Here is a 23,456-nt window from a genome sequence, read left to right as displayed (position 1 = left end):
TAATTAGACTTGTCTTAATAGCTTACATCATGATTTAAATAAAAGATAAATAAACTCGATCCATTGAGTCCAATATCATGATGATGTGACTCGACCCAACCCGGTTCGTATTAGGGAGCAAATTTGGCAACATCTTGTAGCGTCATTATTCCCTCGTATACGGTGGTGATGTCATCACCGATCGACACACCTGACCAACACCCGTTCCAGACATCTTCGCAATGGATGCCAGATCTCTCCATCTTATCACTGATTACACCCCAAACGGTGTTGTCGAAGTGGTTAGGTTCACGGATCTCGGTGTACGCCTGCAACATGCATGAACAATTAATAGATCATTTGTTTTGTAAATGGTTTTGCTCACTCGGCCCTTGATTGTATTGTATTGCATGCCTTAATAGTTATAAAATATTAGAGTAGACATGATCAAATGGCCCAGCCCGCCCGTGCCCGGCCCGACCCGGCCCGGTTTGGACCGGGCTAAGCCCGGCCCGGACCCGGTTTAGGCCCAGCCCGGCCCGAGCCTGAACTACCCATGGGCGGCACGGGCTAGCTCTTTGCCCGCCCGACCCGGCCCGAAAGCCCGCCCGTTTGGCCCGCAACTAAGCCCGCCCGTCTACTACAGTACTTTGCCCTTCTGCTACAATAATTTACCACTGCTACAGTAAAAATATTTTGGTATTATACCATTTTGCATTATTTTAAGCACACATTTAAAAAAAATTAATTTTTTTTAAATGGAGGAATAATAAATATATATTTTTTAAAATAAGCTAATAGTTAAAAAATTCTAAAAATAGCTAAAATATGGGTTGGGCCAAGTGATTGGTGGGTCAGGCCGGCCCGGCCCGACCGATTAGCCCGATCTCTCACGGGCCAACGGGCGGTAACGGGCTAGACTATTCTAGCCCGGCCCGAACCCGGCCCGGCCCGAGTGATTGGTGGGTTAGGCCATGGACAAATACTTAAGCCCAGTTGGCCCGAAGAGCTCGGCCCGAACTCGGCCCGGCCCGCCCGATGATCATGTCTATATTAGAGTTTGGCCTCTTCATGAGTACCAATAGTACTTACCTTGCATGAATAAATGATTCTATTCCACGGGTTGTCCCAAGCGAGCATCCAGTCACAATAATCCCCTGCTTGGTTCATGCCGCGGTACACTACAGCTGCATTTGAGCCAGATGTTGCTCCGGCAACTTTACCGTGTAGAAACGCACCCCACTGGCCATTCTCTATCTTGTATGGGTATGGGGAGTACCAAATGTGGCCAAAATAATCATGGCTCGTGATATACGTTAGAGGGTCCCCAGTGGCATTGTAAATAACACATAGCGTAGCGACCCCATTGCCATACCTCTCTTTTAGCTGCTCCACAAATTGACGAGCATTCACATCCTTACTCTCTGCATTTTTCATATCGAGAGCAATTTTAGCCCTGTCTTTGCGTGTTATTGTCTTTCCAATGTACTCGCTCATTCTTTCCAATGTTTTAGTGGTGACAGGGGTTCCAAATACGTTGTATGCCATCGATTCTATAGATCAATTCCTACAAACGCAAATAAATATGAGTGTTGATTATAAGTTATTATTGTTACGTAACATCGCTAAAGCTGACCAACTATATAACTTTACATAATTGTTTGAAACCGAATAATTTAGCCCCGAATGTATTGCCGATCTTCTTTCCTTCTTCTATTTCCAGATTTCATCGTACAACATAATACAAATAACTATCAAATTTGTCATTACTTTCTTTTGTCCTGCGCTACTATTTTCTTTTAGTAAGAGAATATATATATATATATATATATGCCTATATTACACAACAATATATGTTTCTAATTATTAGATGAAAGAAGCACTCATATATAATAATCTAAAGGCCATACAAAAGCTAATAGATATTGCACCTCATCATAAACAGTGCGCGTTTATAAAAGTTATATGGATTACTTCGTTGCAAGAAATGACATTCCCTCGTAGGGGGCATTGCAGAGAGAAGGAGAAGCAAATAATAATATCTATATAACTTTTATATACGATGAAAATTAATAATAAACGGTAGGATAATTAAACATAACATGGCAGAAGAAAAGGTGGAAGACTATATATAACAGGAAGAGATCAAATGGAAAAAGAAAGAAGTGAAAAATAAAATCAAAGAGATATGATAGGAGAAAATAGAAAGAGATATGTAGCAAATATTGCTCTAAGGAGATAGAACAATACCTCACAAGAGTTCTCAATTTTTCACACAAGCAGGCTTTGCTAACACATCTATATATAGAACATTTCCAGACTCAAAGAGCGGACAATAGCTATTAGGAAAATTTGTATTTTATACTTTTTTTTAACGAATTTATAGTTCACACTCTATAATTTAATTATTTATAATTTGAGATATATATTTTAGCCAATAGGTATAAAAGTAAGTTGATAGAATATTAGAAAGACTATGACAATATCCTTGGTAATCACGTTTTTGCCCTAAGAGAGGAGAGTGCAAGAGAGAAGAAAAGTGGAAAACTAAGTGTATTTTAGTTTTTTTTTTCAAAAAATATTTAATATTGACGGAAAGACGAGATGGAGAGTGGAAGAGAGAAGAAAGGTGGGAAACTAAGTTTATTTTAGTTATTTTTTTAAAAAATATTTAACATTGAGGAAAAGACTGGATGGAAAGGACTTTATAACTACTATATAAAAAGATTATCCACACAGTTTGTAGACTTCATTCGCATGCTGCAATTACTAGATGGAAAGGACCACCCACCTCTAGAATTAATAAATAGTATTATATGTTGAAAATATTGTAACACCAGATATACTGATTTACATCCCCTCTCTCTCTCTATATATATATTATTTATTTATTTATTTATTTATTTATGAACATGCTGAACCTTAGCGATCTTATCAATCGAGATAAAATAAAAAATATTAGCATTTATATAGATATTCATTTTTGAACGCATTAAACGCATGTGACCTTATAAATAAAGACAAAATAATAATAGTGGTGTTTATATATATATATATATATTTATTTATTTATTTATTTATTTGTGAACACACTATACCCGAGCAATTTTATTGATCGAGAAAAAAAAACACTAGTGTTTATGTAGACATTCATTTGTGAACGCACACTAAACTCGAGTGACTTATCAGTCAAGATAAAATAAAAATATTGATTTTGATGCAGACAATCTTTGGTGAACACACTAAACCCGAATGACCTTATTAGTCAAGATAAAATAAAAAAATTGGTTTTTATGCAGATATTCATTTGTAAACACACTAAACCCGAGCGACTTTATCAATCAAAATAAAATAAAAACACTAGTGTTGATGCATACATCCATTTGTGAACACACTAAACTTGAATGACTTTATCAAAAGTCAAAAAAAAATATAGAATTTATGATTGAAGATATGATTTGTTGAAAGTTCATGACATCACATACCCAACCTAAGTGACCTTATCAATTAAGATAAAATAAAACACCACCATAGATAGGTGAAGGCATTGATAAAGTCCATCGACTCGTTGAGAGAATTGATAATTTTTTTCTATGCATGGCTTGATGCACCACCATATATTATCTCTGCTTATAAATAGCCATGAGTTGTTATTCTCAACGATGGCCAACTTCGCAAGCTTGCTCTTATTATTTACCGCACAGAAGAAGATGCCATATACTCCATCAAATTTGGGTCCAAAAACAAGCTCACTAAGTACCTCGCGAGCAGTAGATCTTACTATGAAGGATGCTGGCTCTGAAGTGAAACGCAAGTATCAGGATGACAAAGTTAAGGCCTGTAATTAATTTGTTTCCTATTTTTTTAACTCTTTACCATTTTTTCAACTCTTTACCCTTTTAAGTGGGGTCTAAATATTAAATATTAAAATTTATTTCTTAAATGGGTCCATGGGAAAGTTACGTAGTTGGTTTGGTCAATCTATCAAGTGGGATCATCAACGCAATCATTTAACTATTTAATCACAGGTTGGAAATTTTTATGTGGATTGAAGTCTTTATTTAAATTATTGCAATCAGTTTTTATTTAATCTTATGACTATTAATTTTTGTATGATCATATATTTATCTTGAGAAAATTACATAAAAATTAGTTTAAAATTTTACCCCTATTATTGTTAATATTTTGTTTCCTTAATTGAATGGTAGGGTACGTAGAAATTTATGGTAATAAAACACATATTTTCAAAAACGTAACGACAAGGCAAGGCAATAATACAGCGCTTTATGAAAAAAAGAAGAAAAAAAACGTTGGGACAACTTTAAGTTTTAGTGGAATTTTATGGCGATGAGAATTATTTTTATCATTCTAACAAGAGCATTGAGTAGATCATGGAGCTTAGATATGATCATTAGGTGGGACGGGCTGGATTCAAGTTGGGCTTTTCGGGCCAATCGGGCTTAAATATTTTTCACAGTCAGACCCATCAATCACTTGGGCTAAGTCGGGCTAGAATATTCTAGCTCGTTATCGTCTACTAGCCTATTAGATATTAAGTTTGGGTTAGATATATTAGGTCTAACATAATGGGTTAAATATAAAAAATATTATATCTTATTGGACCGAGTTTGATGGGCTTATATGAAGACATTTTAGTTATCTTTCATGAAAACATACTTATATATTAAAATATAGTTTACTAAATATTCAATATGAGATTAAAAAAATTATAGAAATATACATGAGTCAGGCCATTAACTAAATATAAGAGGTAAAATATATTTTCTGCAAATATAGTACAGTGATTCACACGTATCAAACGAATTATTTAATGTTTAAGAGGCTAGAATTACGTTCTATACTCATCATGATTTCAAATATTAAATTATGAATATGATGTTTGAATGGTGCACGAATTGTCCAGTTACCAGGTAGAGATGGGATTGAAAGGAGCGTTTGAGGAGCTGGAAGATGTACAAAAGCTAAAGGTAATGAGTGATATGATTGAGGATTAATGTCTTGCATAATTTTGTTGATCACCTCATTTTCATCTCTATGCATTAAAAAAATGAGGTAGATAATTTGAGTTTACCGGTTGTTAGTTGTTATCTCAACAATGTTACTTTAAAAGCTTAAGCTTACATGTCTAGAATGGTGATTTTGGATTATTTACGCTCTTAATACTTCTGGCTCATATTTGAGGTAAATGAGCGACCTCGAGTGAGCTGGGCCTAGCTGATCAACTCTCCTCAACTCCATTAGGATTTTTTCTGAGCTCAATTTTAGCTTGAGCTGAAAATGAGCTAGGTAAGATTGGCTCGAGTCTGCTCCTCTCAAGCTCAAGAAAGGTCTATTTATTGAACTTGGTTCAATAGCTCAATATAGAAAGATCATACGGTCTTCTGAGGGAAGTCGTGGATGAGGTCCTTGTGGACATTGGAAGAGACGCAATGGAAAGTAACGGAGTGGATATAGAAGCGATTGGGCTGGGTAAAGATAGGAACAGAGGTGAAGTTGTTATTTTAAGAATATTAAGGTAGGTCGAATTCTTATTAGATTAGGACGCTCCTAAATGATTATCTCTTATAGATCATTTTCACAGACTCTCTTAGAGATAAGATAAATATTTCTTTCAAAGATTCTTTATAGATTTTCTTAGAGATAATGTACGTATCTCTTAAAGATAAGGCCAAAAGATCTCCAAATGGATTTCACAAAATATTTTTTGAAGACCTATCATCCCGTTCGAACCTCGTTTAGCATGGATCAACCTATGAGCCTAATTGACCTTAGATTTACTATTCCGGTGTATACCTAGTCCAACCAGTGCTTGCCCAGTCATCATATTTGGGAGCTAGCGCCTCAAAAGGGCCTAGCCAGTTCCACCTAGTGCAACCAATTCGCTAGGGTCAAAGTGATTCATCTCCCGACTATTTCTAATTATCACAACCCCATCCTCTTTAGCACCAATGCTGCTGGTAGGGTAGGTGAAGGCATTTTCACATGGAGAATTGGGGGGTTATCCTTCACATGGAGAATTGGGGGGTTATCCTTCATCCCATTCTATAAGGACTCCTAGGAGAGCTCATATAATCCTCAAGCCTTCTCTCACAGAACTCACTACCCACCCATGGCATTAAGGATTGGTCTTACCAGCAGGCAAGAATCCCCGTGTCAAGCACAAGGCAGTTGTGGATGAGATTTTAGATCTCCAGTCCCATTCTTAGCTGAATAGATTCAAGAGTTCTTGATTTTACTTCAAACACATCTTCACTAGTTCTAACTTCTAAGGCACTTCAGTCCTTAGGATCTGTTGTCAAGATCACAACTCTCTTGTCGCTACTCCTATTGAGGAGGAGATCTGCATAGTCTTCAACAGCATGGGTTCGGACTGATCCTTAGGTCCGGATGGCATAAACGCATGTTTCTTGCAAAAACTCTGACCTATACTGAGGACTTCTATATGCATTGCGGTGCAAGCCTTCACAACGAGCATCATGGATGCTACCTTAACTATTCAACAATCATGCTCATCCCAGAAAAGGAAGTTCTCGCAGACATCACTGACTATATGTCAATCAACCTATGTATCACTATCTATAAGATCATAGCCAAAGGCTTTTGCTTTTGATATCTTCTATGTTTTAAATCTGTTGCACTATATCCATATGCCTTGATAGATAACTTGGCGCCCATGCTTGATGGGGTTTCTCTTGCACGTCAAATTGCATATGAAGACAATCCTCCAAAACCTTATATAGTAAGGTTTTTGATGCGAACTCGATCAGGTCGGATCACATCATAAGGATATTGAGTCTATTTATCTTTTAATTAATTGATTATGATGTAAGCCTATAAGATAAATCCAATTAAGTTAAATAAGCCCTTAAGACAAGTCTAGTTAAATCAAGTAAATCTTTAAGGCAATCCTAATTTGAATCGTTTAAGCTTTTAGAACTATTCTTAGTATGACTCATTGTAGGCAACCTTTATCTATAGAGGAGTTGGGCTCTTTTGTTTAATCAGCCAAATATCCAATGAAGAATAAATAATTATGTTTTAGCCTTAGACCATTATAGGAGTAAGAGTAATATAATCTAAGAGCAGAAGTAAATTATTTATAGCCATTTATTTTTCAAAGAGTAGATCTAACTTAGAACCCTAATTCTATTTCTAAATTCTAGCCACCATCTTTCTCACCACCCTCCAACAATCATCGTCAAATAATTACCAATTTGTCCTGTCTGAATAAATGCTATTAAAGTTAATGATGGTAAATATATGAGCTACCGTGATTTGGTAATGTGCTCATCATATATGTAAATGATAAGAGATAAACATCCTACATTGTGATTATATTACAAGTGAAATCGGCTCTTTTTATGGTTTACTAATGGGAAAATTATATTTTATCCTTTTAAAGTTTGGCTAAAATCTGACATAAATCTTTGAATTATATTTGTCACTTAATCTGTATGTCGTTATAATTTTTTTTGAAATATTTGTAATTTTAAAAGATAAATTAAGAAAAATGAGACGAGAGAAGCATAAGAGAAAAGGATTTTTTAAAAAAAAAAAAGGAATAATTTTCTAAGCAGTTGTTATAAAACAAAACTTGCTTAAACCTGCCCAAGTGAATAGTTTATGTAAAAAATTTGATTGCAACTTCCACCAGTGATAAGGGAATATGAGTAAGAACAAGAAGTATAGTTACAAATTTACCCCTCTACACTTTTCAAAGCAACGAATATCTTTACAAAATAATAAGTATAATATCTCACTATAAACAAATAAATAATATTATAAAATATGACTAAAAAAACTAGGTATAGTAAAGTGATATGCCCCTTACCAAAATAATCTTTAAGCACAAAAATAATTTTCTATTTATTATTATATAAGTATACATTATGATAATAAATTTGTTAATATTTTTGTGTTTTACCCAATATTATTTTTAAATACCATTATTACTCTTGCACCACTTTTGAGAATATCTCTATACATTAAATGCTTGGAGATTGGATAAAACCTTCTTGCCATATGAGATAAAAATAAATAATATTTTATAGTGCTCTTACTGAAAATGTTACAAAATTTTTGAAAAAAATGTTTCTTTTCATCTGAGAATTAATGAAAAAAATATATCAACGACATAAAAAAAAATATTATCTCAAAGCATATCAACAAAATATTATCTTAGTCTATCTCCATGCTTGTATATTTAATTCCAAATAAATAGATAAATTTTTAATATAGGTAGATTTTAAATATTAACAAAATATTTTCATCCTTAATAATGCTAACTTTAAATCTAGCATGGTGAAATTCTTTCTAATGCTAATCTAATATTATAGCATCCTCTGTATGGAAAATAATTGTGGCATACTAGTGTAGAGGTCTGAAAGTATTACCTATTGAGGTTTTCATTTAAAAGGTGAGGGAGAAAATTTATTAGAGAATAATGCAAGAGAAGAGGAAATATTAGAGTTGTTGCTAGAATGAAGAAGAAGAAGAAAAAATTTAGAATTTGTTATATTGCTTAAAGAAAAAGAATGTATTTTGTCAATTTATATACTTCACTATCATTTTCCAAAAGGAGATATCTTATTTACTTGAAAAAGGTACATAAAAAATTGACAAAAATCAAAGCTGCAGTTAGGTAATCATGCCTTTGTGTCCTTATAAATAAATATAAAGATCTTTTGGTCATTTTATATCTAGAATAGTTGAAACCGTAAGGAATAATCAAAACATATAGAGGTTCCAAAAGGAAAATGATATTGGTTCTTATTGCTAATCGCCCTATAGAATATTCACCATCTAATATATGGTGCTACTCACATGGAAAGTACCCACGTGATTCTCATGTGACATATTATCAACATTCCCACATAGTACCTAACTAATAAGCTAATTTTACTTAGAAAAACTTTAACACCTAGGCATTTTCCAAAATATTGCTTAATGTAAACAATAATTTATAATAATAAATAAAATTAAGTAAAGACGAACACCAAGATTTTTACGTAGAAAGCCCCCAAATCAAATAAAAAATTATGAATCCAAATTCGAACCACTAGTAGTTACAAGATTGATTTATAGACTATTGTCAATACTCACAACTCTATCTGAATAATCTTGCTCTTGCTCGATCCCATGATTTGCTGCTTCTTTTAAAAAGTTTCTAATCTCAATGACCTTTGAGATCGATATATTATATGTCTATATTTGTAACTCTTAAAACGAAAAATCTTTAATTAACGATGAAGTTGAGAACCTCCATCGAAGGAAGTCATTCTTTCTTCAATAAAGTCTCTTCAAATTAATCATCAATGGCACTTAGGGTTAGGGCACACTAACCCTTATATACTTCTTCAAGATAAGTCTAAATAGATATACAAAAAGATCTCATAGAGTAGCATATTTTGTGAAGATTCTTGATACCGTTTGAATGCAAAGATGTCTGTTCGAACGATTTGACTACTACAGAACTATCTCTGTAACTTTGAATGATTGCAAGACCATGTTCGAATGCTTGAAAATCTCCTTTGTAAATTCAAACAGTTGTTAAGGTGTATTCGAACAACCTTTTTTATGTCGTTATAAATTTGAACGCTTGCTATGATGTGGCACCCATGCCCTGACGGAGTCACTCTTGCACGTCAAATTGCTCGTAAAGACAATCCTCCGATCGAGTTAGCTAGATAAATTAGCTTTCGTCTACATGCCCTGAAAATTAATGATGGTATATGAGTGTGATTCGATGACAAATGTAATGTACGTGTGGTGTGTTTATGTATCCAATAAGGTAAATGTTCTCCTAATTAAACCTGGTTAGCTACTGTCTATACTTAAACTTAATGAAGTAGTTTAAATCAGTTTAAGAAAATATAATATTTAGTTGTAAACTGATTTAGTGAAAGGACGAAGAAAGGAGAGAGAGAATGAGAATGATTAAAATAATATAATATTTTTTAAACATAAAAAATAATAATTAAATTGTGTTAATAAATGTAAAGTTATAGACGGAAGAGAAAAGAATGAATTTAAGTACCTTATCCCAAACCATTTTATCTTAAATTTGTGTTTGCAAACTAAAACTAAACCACATTCAAACACCAATATGCATGCAGCTATTATCATGAGAAGAAAAAGACACTATAGCCAAAAACAAGTGTGGGTCACTGATAAATAAATATCCTTATCCATGTGGAATAGATATAGTTTCATATTATAATATCAATTGAAGGCCCGAATATGGAGATTGACAATTTCCAGTCAAAACCTACATAAAAGATGCCTCATGCAAGAAAGCATATAATGAATCAGCAATGGGGGCGTGCACACCTCCGATGTCTTCCTTTGCAGATACGTCCCTCTAAACCATCTAGCAATGGTGGTTTGCACACCTCGGATGCCCTTTAGGCCTTTATAAATAAAGAAAGGTCCTCTTATGGCCTTTAGGCCTTCTGGAGAACTCTAAGCTTTGCGCTTCTACACCTGCGATTCAGCTTCTCTTCCTCCTCTGAAGGAGTAATCGGTCTTTTTGTGAGAATAGTACCACTGCTTCCTCGCACTCTATTCTTAGCCCACGTTTCTCCTTCACCGTCAGTCTCATTCTGCTGCTTACTTTCACACCTCTCACCATCGACATCTATTTCACCCCTCTTAATGATGTTAAGGTATGTTTGCTTCACAATTCTGTCCTCTAGACTGTGGAAAGAGATAACGGCAAGACGACCACCGGAGGATAGACAATCAAAGCAAGCATAGAGAGCATCTTCAAGAATCTGGAGTTCATCATTAACTGCTATTCTAAGTGCTTGAAACACCCTTGTTGCAGTCTTGATCCAACCTTGTCTTCCTGCAAGTAAAGTGAACCATCAGATACTTAATCAAGGCACAGGCATGATAACCTGAATTCCTCAGGTTGAGATAGCCATTTATATTGCATTTCATGTCAACTGAATGCATAAAGTACCTCTATACTTAAAGAATTTCATAAGTGAAATAAGTTGCACTAAATCAAGTCCAGACTGTTCTTTGGCACTTAATATTTTCATGGATAAAGAAGACTGGAATCAAATGTTTATCATGAACATTACCTAACTATTCTCTCATCAAATATTGGCAACTGCAGAATAAAATTAAATTAAGATATATCCAGGAAGAGAAACGAGCAAATCTTACAACTGGCTATTGATATGGTATCAAAAGTGAATCCCATATATACCGGTGCAAACTTTCTGGCTAAAGGAAAGTTGTGCAACAAGGGACCTGGCTGAAATCTTCAAGCTCATCAGCATCCATGAAGCACTACCTGACTGAAAATTAGGCTAATGCAAGTATGCAACCACAAACAACTCTCTAATCCCAATGTTATGATAAGGGTCTCCATGAAAGTAAAATGATGAATTTTGACATATGGATTTATATTCATCTCTGTGGCACATGTACATCAAAGATCTAAAGCAAGTGCAATGTAAAAGTCCCCGAGTGGGAAAATTGATACCAATTAATTGTAACAAACCAAGTGCTCACTGCTCACCTCCTGACTTGCTAGATGTTCTTCGAACAAGCTCTACTAATTCACGAGTAGAATGCAACCCACCACTTGCACGAGCATTTACTATTTTTTTCTGAAGGAATTGCCAGTTGCTTTCCTCTCCATATTCACGTAAGATACGACCTACTTCAAGTTCAGGCCATGAATTCAAGATATCTTCTGCTTTCAGACTTGCCTGTCATAACCCTGTTAAATCAGTCAAGTATCACAAAATTTTGTACTGTAACCGGAAACTTAAGAAAAAGATACCAATGAATTGAAAAACTTGAGATTACTACAGAATTTGAATTAACTAAGATGATTACAGCATTTGAATATAAATGACAATAGAGATGCAAAATGTATTTAACCAACTAATTGATTAATATCTTGATATTGCAGCTAACTGGTGGAATAAAACATTATAAATGAAAATTAAACTAGTTTGCAAGAAAGGGTAAGGACTAGAATTATGATACGCCTAGTGCTACTTTTGATTCTGCAAGATTGGTTTCATTAAGCACTCCAGATTCTTTCATTTCCATGTAAAGATCATTTCCTTCATAAGGACATTTCCCTACTCTGCCAAATACGATGCGCCTCCATGAGCTTTGGCAATGTTATTGATCAATTAGATGATAAGTACTATTTACCAACTCCAGCTCCTCCAAGTAGTCTGATTTTTCCTCCACTGCAATAAGGAGCTAATACCTGTTTCAAGCATATCTAACTGCATAAAGGCGGGAGCAGATTTATGAATTGGAGATGTTCTGCGATTATCTATAGGGCCTAAATTATCAAAAAGGCTCCCCAAGAACATTAACAAGTCGTCCGAGAGGAGCTCCTGTGTCAATCACTTCCATTCCTCTCATCAGACCATCTGTGTACTCATAACTACAGCTCTAACTTGATTATTTCCTAATAACTTTTGTACCTCACATGGAAAAGAAGTTGGCAAAACAAATGAGGAATATTTACAGATTTGCAGCAAGTGTTTCTTGAAAACAAATAGAAAATATTTCATTATTAAATATCTACCAAACAAGCAAGACAAGATGAAAAAAAAAATGAAGTAGATCACACAAGGAAGAAGAGGCTTAATCGATTCACACTCTCCACTAGAGTTCACAACTCCACTAGCTTGTTTGCCACTATCAGAGTTAAGCACGGGTAGCTCAACCAGACCCTCGTATTAACTGCTCTAGTGCAAGCCCTTCCATCCTCTTCCCATTACATGACTGTAAGCTGGCTATCTCCTCTGTTTTGGTAGTGTTGCTCTATTAATAGAGCTCCTTCTCTCCTTGGCATCTACTCAGTACAAATAATGGGTCCAAGAAAGCTAATGAAAGAAAGGAAGATGACGGATGTTGGGTTTGATAGGGGTGTTAGGTATTATTTTGTAATTGGCCATTCGTGAACGAAAACTATTCTTATGTATCTAGATCTATTTTATAGGAGCATGATACAAGTAAATCTAAGAAGTCGTCATTGGCACAATAGTTAATGCTGGCACAGTAAGTGCGTCCGAACAGCCCCCAAAGGCATTTATATGGATTTTTTGAAGAAACAGTATAAATTAGATTAAAATGGATTTTCCAGTATGTATGCATCCTACAAAGGTTTGAACGAGACTAGAATGAAATTACTGGTATGTGAGCATCCTAAAGGTGTTCCAACACATCAACATTCATGTCGAGCATTCGAATGGCTTATCGGGCATTCCACCCAAGCAGATTTTTCTTTTCTAAACTTGATCTGGAAAGGAGTTTTTAGTTCGAGCAGTTTTGGCAAACCCAAATCAGATGTGGAAAGGGTTTTGTAGAGTGATTATCTCATATCTGAAAGACCTATTCCTATTGAAAGAATGGTTTTTAATTCTTATTCCTATTGGAAGGAGATTCTGGAAGACCAAGTTCTATTGAGAGAAGGTTCTTCACCTATATAAGGAGGACAAAGTAATTGTGTACCTCACCTCTTGTCCAATATCTACTTCATTATTGGAGCTACAACGTGAAGATCTTAGAGGTTTTACACTTGTTCATCTATATATCAGCATCTCGATAGAGCTGAGCATTTCAACTTCTAGCGGAGTTGGCCAATTATTGCATCGGCAATAATTTATTGCAGAGTCTAGCAAGCAACAAGGACTTTATCCACTAGCCATGGGCGTCGAGTAGTAAGTTATTTTGTATCATTCTATTTATAGTGCAACAGTTTTGATCCATAAAGATGATCCAACCCAACCCCAATTCATCTCTCTCCTCTCCTCTCATTTCCATCATCAAACCCTAACCCATATTTCCTCTCCTCTACTCTATTCTCCTCTAATTATAAACACTTATTTACTAAATACGTCATTATGAAATTTAACTAACCAAACATGTGTTTAACAAATATAGCGTTATGAAATAAAATCAACCAAATAAGTCATTTGTTTCTCTAGATACATCTAGAAAAATATGTATCTCAATACACATGTATTTTAAATATAAGAAACCAAACAATCCATTATTGTATTGGGCAAAGCAATGAACAACAATGCAGCATAATCATGATAAACAATTAAATTGACCTATATTCAATGGATTTAATAATGAACAAATGACAATTAATCCACCCAAATGAAATGGCAAGTTTCAAACTCCTATCAATGGGCTCGGATTTGCAGCAAATAGTGAAATCCATTATCTTACTTGAAGTTCTTCATCTCAGCTTCTCTTTTGAAGTCTGCAGGAATTTGGATGTTTTCTAATTGATTGCATATAACTAAACACAAACAATTATACTCTCTTTCTCACATACCAAAAGCATTTGAGATAGATAACTCTACTCACAACAAGAATAATACTTCTGCGCAGATTTCACCATGTAAATAGTAAAGAGATAGCGCTCAAATGTTGACAACTTTTTAAATAAGAAAGTAATATGTTATTTTTCAGTATAATCTGACTAGATATTTCAGCCTTACTGCCTGTTCCCTTATTCCAGGGTAAGTGTGTTTGTCAACCTAACTTATCAGATTTTGTTGCCAACATGCCATAACTGAAAAGGTCCAACATTAACACAGCTGAAAAAGTGAAAACGAACTTTTTTTTCAATTGAGATATTTCCAAACGTAGGAAGAAAGGATTAAAGAACATATAAGAGTTCAAAAATGTTGGTACTTAACAAAAGATTTATTAAATATAACAACTACCTTGGACTTAATCCCTAAATTTCTGATATAGGACCTAGAATATTTCCTAACAGAAATAGGACAAAAGAACAAAGGAAGGAAAAAAAATCCCCGTAGCATGAAAGCTGTATAGAGAACGAAAATAAGGATTATTGTAGCAATATCAGAATAATCCTCTATCAGTCCGAAGATCCTCAAATACATGATTATAACTTGCAAATAAACCATAAAGCACAATATAGTAGCAACTACATAATAAGGAACTATTTTCTAAATTTCCAGCTTTCCTCTTCCCCTCCTTTCTTCTCTTCCTCCACTTACTCATCTTTTTGTAATATGTAATAATACTTCTACAGACGTGTACTTAACACCATTATATCTCTTATATCTCTTCAGGAGTATCCAATAAGGTAAAAGGTAGACTAGATGCAAACCAGCACCATTGCCATCCGTGTGGTTATCACGATAAACGTACTAGCTGCAGAACTAGTCCTAGAAAGATAAGGAAGTACGAACCTAAACATACCTGCGGGCTCATTCGCATATCAAGAGGCCCGTCGCACAAAACACTGAACCCTCTTTCCGACTGATCCACCTGTGACAATTCATCAAATAAGTGATGAGCAAAACCACCAACCTGCACAACTAGTTTAACAAGAAAATATCCAACCTGCATAGAAGACAATCCAAGGTCCATCAAGATCCCATCAACTCCAGAATTGAGAATATTCTCATCAACACCAGTAAGCACAGATTTTATATACTTAAAATTCCTAACATGGGTGTAAGCTCTCAACCGTCCACCGCAAGAATTCGCGTCCATAGCGGCCTCGATACGAACACGAGCCATGTCATGTGCTTTAGGATCCACATCCATTCCGACGAATAGCTCCATCTCTCCATGGGCTTCTATTAAGGCGGAGGAGTGGCCACCGGCGCCGAGGGTGCAGTCGACGAAGGAGTTAAGCTCGCAGCCGTAGAACGCCTGGAGGACCTCGTTGAGCATGACCGGCACGTGGCAGTCAACGTGGCGGCGGTAGAGGTCAAAGTCGAACTCCGTCGCAGAGCGAGTACGCCGCTTGAGGCGATCCAACGCCGTTGCCGGTGTTGGTGGTGGTGGTGGCGGTGGTAATGGTTCCTTCTTCTTCTTGTTCTTAAATCTTGTGACGGTGGCGAGAGTTCGGAGTTGGGGTTGTCGTCGAGGGAAGGGGGCAGCGTGGAGATGAGGAAGACGGGGGAGGAAGAGACGATGGGTAAGCATGCTGGAAGACGAGGTGTTTGCGTTATTGCATCAAAGAAGAAGGAGCACGAGGCAAAGGCATCACTTTGCCGCAGCGGGAGGAACAAAGTGGAGATTGGAGTTGGTTTGCTTTGTTTGGATGAGTCATTCGGACATAGAGCTCTAGCGGAGGTTTTACATTATCCGACTTTGTTGCTCATACGGAGTAACAAAGTTTGCCAGATATTCTCATAATAAGCTTCTGCCTGACGAATAGAGAAACCTCAGTTACGAAGATAGAATGCCACTTCAAAATTAATTAATTGGGAATGCTTTACATCATGCTATGATGTCTAGTATCATCGATTTCTTTATGATCGGCTAAATTATAATTTTACACCCTCTACAGCAGATACCAACAGGGATTAGGCCAGATTTGATACAGGCCAACCTCATGTCGCTTGGTCCGGATGATGGTTGAATATATCTCAATCGCCCTTATCTAATGGCTCTAGTTGTGCACGTTCCAATCCTACTGGCTTTCCTTCGGATGTGATCGATACATTAGCTCGCATTAAATAATGTGCTCCAATAGACATCCACAAATTTATTTTATTAAATTAGTTTGTAAGTAGTTTTCTTTTTTGACAAATAATTCAATAAGAACTATTAATTTTTCTCCTAATCAAATTATTGAGATTAAATAATACTAAATAAAATTAACTAGAAGTACTGGTCACTTTTTTGAATCGTAACGGTAAATTAGTCGTATTCTATTTCTCTCTTTTAGCTATCAATTTTCTTATAAAAGATAAAAATAATAATAAATTAGTAAAAGTTGTCGCTCCTATTATTAAGGAAACGGTTATAAGGATAAGCAATAAAAAAATACTTAAATTATAATTTACTTATTAGTTAATCTAGTCATATATGTAAAATGTCTTATATACCTTTTAATTTATCTACAGATGAAAATTATTTTTAATTACTAATTAGTTAGTATCGAGTCATTGCTCTTTTTTGGGTTAAAATCAACTGCATTACTCAAAAACCTCAAGTGCAAAAAGAGTCACTAACATCAACGATAACAAAGGAGATAATAGGGTCAAGGATAACTCTTTCCCACATACAACCAAAACCTAAAGACAAACCTGTATTTGTTAGCCAATTCATTGAAAGATTGGCTTCACGGTATACATGACTAATCGAGAAAGAGCAAAAAGAGGCTAGAAGAGCAACACAGTCCTCAACGATCGGAGCAATAGTTCAAGGAGCAAGAATACCGCGGCATTAGAGAGTGAGCTTCGGCAACAAAAATGGAGGCAAAGTGGCCGCCGGCCAAGATTAGGGAACTAAACAGAGTGCGCAAGATAAAGCCCCACCCCCCTCCATTTGTTAGGGCCCAAAAATAAACTATTCGTGTTGAGCTTGAGTAAACCAAGCGAAGGAGGTTCCTAGCAAATGAGGTGGTTTCCATGGGATAGGGTGCGGATTTGGTGCTCTGAAACTCTACATACTCACACGTAATGACAACAATCCGCTCCCAGGTGTTGGGGACGGGTTCCCTAGTGTTGTTTAAGGCAGTCATTACAGTGAAGCTAGATATGCCAGAGGAGCAAAACAATCATAGAATGAAGAATGGCTCTTTAGGAGAAAGAAGGCCCCCATCCCTCTAAGAGTTAGTATCCATTCTCCCAAGTTGGTAGCTCTGGAACAAGATTCCAACATGCCAAAACACAAGCCTAGATGGCCATGGCAAAACTACACTGGGAGAATAAATGTTCAGTGGACTCGTTGAATAGCCCACATATTGGAGCTCAACCCAACCCGATATGATATAGAGTGAGCCGAGTCGAGAGCTTATTCCAATAGAGCTTCCAAAGGAAGATCTTGATTTTGGTAGGCACTAGAATTCCCTAGATAGTTTTCTATCTTGCCCAACACTGGGGAGCAGAATAATCAAGATGGAGCAAGAATTGATAGAAACTCTTGGCAATAGCTTAACCTTAGACGTGGGGCCTCCAAAGCCATCTTTCCCCCTCTTAGGGGGAGGATGATATCAGAGACTCTCTCCGCAAGGCAGAGGGCAAACATATTCGCAATATTTGCTTCAACCCAAGCGTGCCGACGGATCAACTCAAACGTCTTATGAACCCTATCAACAGGGTCCATATTCAAAAAGGTAGGCCACCGAGAAAGCGATAGAAAGGAGATCCATGAATCGTCTAGAAAAGAGATAGAAGTTCAATCCCGAATTAGTTTGAATAACGCTTAAGAACTCAAGGATCAGCTGCCAATTATATGCCACCTTACTATTGGAGTTCTTATGCCAAAGGTGTGGGAGCTTATACTTAGCTTGAACCAGCCTAGCCTAAGCCTTCTAGTCCTTGTTAAGAACATTGAGAATGTTTTAGAGACAAGGGTCATCCTTGCTAGTCGCAACTCCCTAATGGACATAGTCCACCCTCAATTTTTGGTCGAGTTGTCTCCCACCCAATGAGGTGCAAACTAGGATGGGCTTGCCTAGGGATCCATAGAAATTGGCGGGCGAGCTTAAAGATCCAATTGACAAATAGCAGTCATTACCAAGACCAAGGAGCACTAGAAGTTCACAAAAGCAGCTTTAATCAAAACTGAGTCCTCAATAGAGGGTGAATCAACAAAATCCAAACTCTTAATACAACTACTATTAGCCAAATTTTAACAGTCAAATGGAAGAATGTAGAATTATCATCCCCATCACGAAGCTATTAAGAGTAATCTGCTTAAGTAAGGCCACATAGCAACAATTCAAACTGCCCAAAGCATGGCTCTCCAACACCCCAAGGGATGCAAGCAACTCTTTAGCCTCTAAATCTAAAATGGTGGCCTTAACATTAGCAAGATTAACTTCAAGTCTATCGAAGTAAGACTGGTTCTAATGGAATACCGTGCAAGCGACCAGCGACAAATTTGAATAATAGTCTATAAGGGCCGAATAACGAGTAGGCGAGAATTACCTATTCGAAACAAAATTCACCAAAGCCTTAACCTCCTTGTGTACTATCCAAAAGCACTCAAACCTGAACAAGGGTCTACCCGACCGTTGCACTTTACCTAGGTAAATCAAGAGCAGAGTATGACCAAAAGCAATTCATGTGAGATCGTCAACAAAAACATCAGCACAAGAATCCAAGAAAGCCGCATTAATAAAAATCCGATCAAGCCTAACTAGAACCCTCAAATTATCATGCATGTTATTACACAAAGTAAAAGGACAGTCCTTAAACCATGAGTCAATAAGCGTAGTGGAGGACAAAAATAAATGAAAAGCTTGAGTAGAATAACTAAGCTAAAAAGCTTTCCCCCAAAATTTGTCCTTGGGATTTCAATACAATTGAAATCACCTAAGTCTATCCAAAGAGTTCACTAATATTGAACAAACTTAATTTATGCCATACCAGAGTTACATTGAAGAGCAATAGCACTAGCATAGATTGCATAAATGAGCTAAAGTATTTTACTTGACTCAAAGATCACCATATGAATGACCTGGGGGGAGGTATGAATAATTGAGGATTGAAAGGACGCCACACGCCATTCAACCATGATGCCACTGGTGGCACCCGTTCTAGCCACGAAGTGCCCTATCCAAATCGAGGCTAGTCTACACAAAGAAGTCACAGAATTAAGGTGATTAAGATGGGATTTGAGGAGAATAAAAATATTTGGAACATGAGTAAAAATGTGATGAAAGGAGGACCGCCCCTCTCTTTTGGTAATGCCCCTATAATTCCAACATATCAACTTCATACGCAAATAGTGGAGGAGGTTTTGTCTGACTCGATAGAGTCCTATATCGCCATATTAGTAGCTCGCAGCTCGGACATATTAGGCTCGGCCAACTATTCAGCCCCAAGCATGTGCTTTAATCTTGTTGAGTAGGCTCTCGGGCAAAGAGTAACAAGGCCACTTTATCAAGGATGAAGGCTTGTCTAACTTCCTCTACCTCTAACATGTCAACATCCTCTTGCAATGTTTGAGCATTGGCTCGCTCCAAGGTCATGGTGGCCTGAGTAACAACGTCCAAATGCTCAAGTGAGGGAGAAGAAATTTGAGACTAGCTAGGAGAGAATATAAAGACATTGGGAAGAATATGTTGCTAGTGAGCAGACCTAGGTGAGCCTGAAAAGGGTGGCTTATGAGGCATAATCAGGGCAATAAGAAGTGAGAGTGATTCGATCTAGTTGAGACCAGATGGCGCACTAAGGGCTTGATCAAGGTGCATAGGCATGGTAGCATAGCTGGCCTTACTAGGCTTAATTGAATTATAGTGGGATCAACAACAAGAGGCGTCGTACGGGATTGGGATGGTCTGACACTAGAATTTGCTAAAGCGAGCCTAGTTAGACTATATTCCTGCTGCTTGGCTCATTGGCCCTCCCTTAGGCCCCCACCGCTTAGCTTTAGCGGTATGCACCTTGGCATGTGTGGCCCGTAATTTGCTGCTGTGAGGTACATAGGCAACATGGACATGTTTGGCCCACTATGAGTCATCCAAAGATGCAGGCAGCCTACATATTGGCTTCTATTGGATCAAAGGGTGGGGGTCGGGCTAGAGTGGCGCACAAGGTGGCCAGGAGATGTGTTGCTCCTAGCTACTGGTTGCTAGCATCGTGGCGGATACCGATAGGATGGCGCACTCTATGCTTTGCTTACATTCCATTAGAACCATCGGTCACCGGAGAAGGCTGAGACATCTGAGGAACATTTTTATTCCCCTTTGTAAGGATGTTCTCATAGGCTATCAAGTGAAAGAATTTAGTGATCCGGAGGGCCTTGTTTAAGGGAATCAATAGATTCAATTCAGCGAAGATACGTGCAGACCCTACCGCAGATTCTCACTTAGGTGTGGGCATCAACCTTGAGCAGGCGGTTGAAGTCGGAGTTGACCTCCATTAGGATGTCAATCAGTCAATAATCAAAAGAAAGTCCAAGAAATTGATCCCATATTAACATCATTTTTATCTCTCCCAATAGGGGTTGGAAGTCCGACCACTAAGGTATCACAATGACGAGAACACCGCAAAATGTCCACGGGCCTTCATGAGCACCTTAGCATATCCTCCTCGTCCGAGAATTTGAAGGTGAAAAATCCGACATGTCGATGACTCGAACACCGCACAACATCTCTTGGCCTCTTTGGACAGATTAAGTAGTGATGGTTGCTAGCCAAGGAAATGCTCGATCAAGCTATGCCTCCTTTCAGCCTAGTTGGCTTGGAGTCTCTCAAAGGGGATGGTGACAAAACTAGATAAGGCGCTTTTGGCATGGGCGAGTAGGGAGCCTGTGGACAGATAGGCATCTTTTAGGGTTGTCGTGGCTCTATTAGTTCAAAATAGTTGAGCCTAAGAGACAGGATGCATTGGGACTGCAGGAGGCTGGACAAGGGCAATCATAGGCTAGGTCCCATCAACCTCGATAATGAGGTTGGTCCCAAGAGCCTCAAGAGTAGTAACAACAGGGCAAGCATATGAGAGGTAATCAAGGGGAGGTGTAGTCACAATTACGACACCACCCATTGTAGGCTCAAAGGAGACTACAGAGTGGAGAATATTAGAATCCAATGGAAGCTCCGGTGGGAGAAGAATAGGCTGCATTGCCGGAATTGCCATAGAGTTGCTCATTTACTTAGAACTCATAGGGTCCACCGTACTATGTATGCAAGTAATTATATAGTTGCATACTAGGAAGAGGAATAAAGCATATGCCACAAGTACTATACAAATATTATATACAATATGGCATCATTACATACCGATGGAGTTGTGAAGTGGAAAGAAAAACTATTAAGGTTAATAAGTTGACACGTCATTTTGTATGTAGAATATTTGTATAGTATTTGTAAACATAAAGCATTATTAATCCCAAACTTTTAGCCATAATATCATACATGCAACCCCTAAAAATTGAGATACTGTTAGCTGACGAGCCATGAAAGAATTTTATATGATAAAAACCAACAAAGAGCTAATAACTAATATTTCCTATTAGGCTTAGTCAACCTCACATGGAAGTTGAATTCATTTTCTTGTGATGATAGATTATAAATGTACTGTGATTGAAGTTAGCCAATTACAGTCTATGAGGTTTTATAATTGATAATGTGATCAAAATACGCCAAGTTTAAAAGAATCTAGGTTTCATGTATAACAATATAATTATTATTACAAGTGTGGAGAGAAATCGGTAAGATAATAAAAGATAATGATAGATTCAAGATGTGGAGTGATTAGAACTCATGTGGCAAATATTTTCATAATTGCCAGGCATTCTTATAAGGTTCCAATGGATTAAGATCAAATCTCAGATTTTTTTTTTATCATTAGGGTGCATTTCCAATACACCTATTTTATATAATTTAAGAATAAAATAACTATCTAACAGTAATTCATAGCTATTTTATATAATTTAAGTATGAAATATGTAATTTAAGTACAAAATACATAATAATAGTTCATATATATCCTTCTATTTATTTGTCCCAAATAATTGTATAGCTTAGCAGAATAATAGTAAAAAATTATACATCACTAAAACATTATAATCATCGATGATATCAACAAATATATTATAATTGTTCGAACGGAATAACTACTTTAAATCAATTCAATAGTCACTTGGAGAGATTTGCATTAGTTGTAAAAACTTGGACTTCATCTCTAACAAAGTATATTATCTGCTTATATGTCTGTAAATGATACTAACGTTCTCGTAGTGCAAAACTATCTTTTCTTGTATAAAACAAGGGTATCAAGAAGATAAAAGAGAATTTTCACATTACAATCAGATGATTGTTTTATTCTTAAAACTATAATGAAAAATAGCAGAAGAATATGAAGAAAAAGAATGGAGATAATAAAAGACCTAAAAGGGAGGGAGATACGGGAGAAGAAGAAGAAGAAGAAGAGAAGAGAGAGAGATGGAAGAATAAGCAAATGAAGATATTATAGTAACCAACCGTAGTTAATGTATGTAATACATAATTATGTAGTCACCTAGAGAATTCTCTTTCACCTTAATGATGCAACATTGTTCTGGCTGACAACAATGGTATTCTTCACATATGTACTTTATTAGAGCTAACATCTTAGTTCTCTCTACTAATGCAAATCTCTCCATATGACTATGAAACTGATTTAAAGTAATCATTCAGTTTGGAAAACCATGATATATTTTTCTCGGTATCATTGATGACAACGATGTCTTGGCAATGTATGATCTTTCACCATTATTTTGCCAAGCTATATAATTATTTGAGATGAAAAACCAAATATTATTATGTATTCTATTCTTAAATTACATAAAATTTTCTCTTGGAGCCATATTAGATCCTCTTCAATTCAGAGGAATTTTATTTTATAAATTAGGATTTGAAATCTTGTACAATAAAAGTAAAATCGAAGAAAGTATATGATTAGATTATAAAACTTTATTTAATGTCTCATGTACGTAACTTTGTGGAGATATGTATTGAACAAAATGCAAATTAGGCA

General features: G+C 36.4%; 2 protein-coding genes across 2 annotated transcripts; both read right to left on the bottom strand.

Annotated features, from left to right (window-relative positions):
• On the bottom strand, nt 1-2,245 carry LOC140787112 (23 kDa jasmonate-induced protein-like). Its single transcript, XM_073135882.1, has 3 exons — nt 2,230-2,245; nt 1,072-1,546; nt 1-308 (listed from the first exon to the last, which is right to left on the bottom strand). Exons 2-3 carry the CDS (start codon nt 1,525-1,527, stop codon nt 111-113), a joined length of 654 nt encoding a protein of 217 aa, XP_072991983.1. The 5' UTR covers nt 1,528-1,546; nt 2,230-2,245; the 3' UTR covers nt 1-110.
• Nucleotides 2,246-10,157: 7,912 nt separating this feature from the next.
• LOC140787621 (uncharacterized) lies at nt 10,158-16,282 on the bottom strand. Its single transcript, XM_073136634.1, has 4 exons — nt 15,373-16,282; nt 15,229-15,297; nt 11,531-11,723; nt 10,158-10,846 (listed from the first exon to the last, which is right to left on the bottom strand). Exons 1-4 carry the CDS (start codon nt 15,961-15,963, stop codon nt 10,443-10,445), a joined length of 1,257 nt encoding a protein of 418 aa, XP_072992735.1. The 5' UTR covers nt 15,964-16,282; the 3' UTR covers nt 10,158-10,442.
• Between the last annotated feature and the right edge of the window lie 7,174 nt (nt 16,283-23,456).

Source organism: Typha latifolia, chromosome 4, assembly GCF_019914945.1.
Source record: "Typha latifolia isolate L0001 chromosome 4, TyphaL0001v2, whole genome shotgun sequence".
Taxonomy (NCBI): Eukaryota; Viridiplantae; Streptophyta; class Magnoliopsida; order Poales; family Typhaceae; genus Typha; species Typha latifolia.
Note: the sequence above shows the minus strand (reverse complement) of the source record. Positions and strands in the feature narration are given on the sequence as shown.

Excerpts from the sequence above, each read along its gene's own strand:
- LOC140787621 (XM_073136634.1), bottom strand. The coding sequence starts at position 15,963 with ATGCTTACCCATCGTCTCTTCCTCCCCCGTCTTCCTCATCTCCACGCT. Across the intron at positions 15,298-15,372 it reads TTGGATTGTCTTCTATGCAG|GTGGATCAGTCGGAAAGAGG; the intron begins GTTGGATATTTT and ends GAATTGTCACAG. Across the intron at positions 11,724-15,228 it reads ATATGCGAATGAGCCCGCAG|GCAAGTCTGAAAGCAGAAGA; the intron begins GTATGTTTAGGT and ends GGGTTATGACAG.
- LOC140787112 (XM_073135882.1), bottom strand. The coding sequence starts at position 1,527 with ATGGCATACAACGTATTTGGAACCCCTGTCACCACTAAAACATTGGAA. Across the intron at positions 309-1,071 it reads GAATCATTTATTCATGCAAG|GCGTACACCGAGATCCGTGA; the intron begins GTAAGTACTATT and ends TGCATGTTGCAG.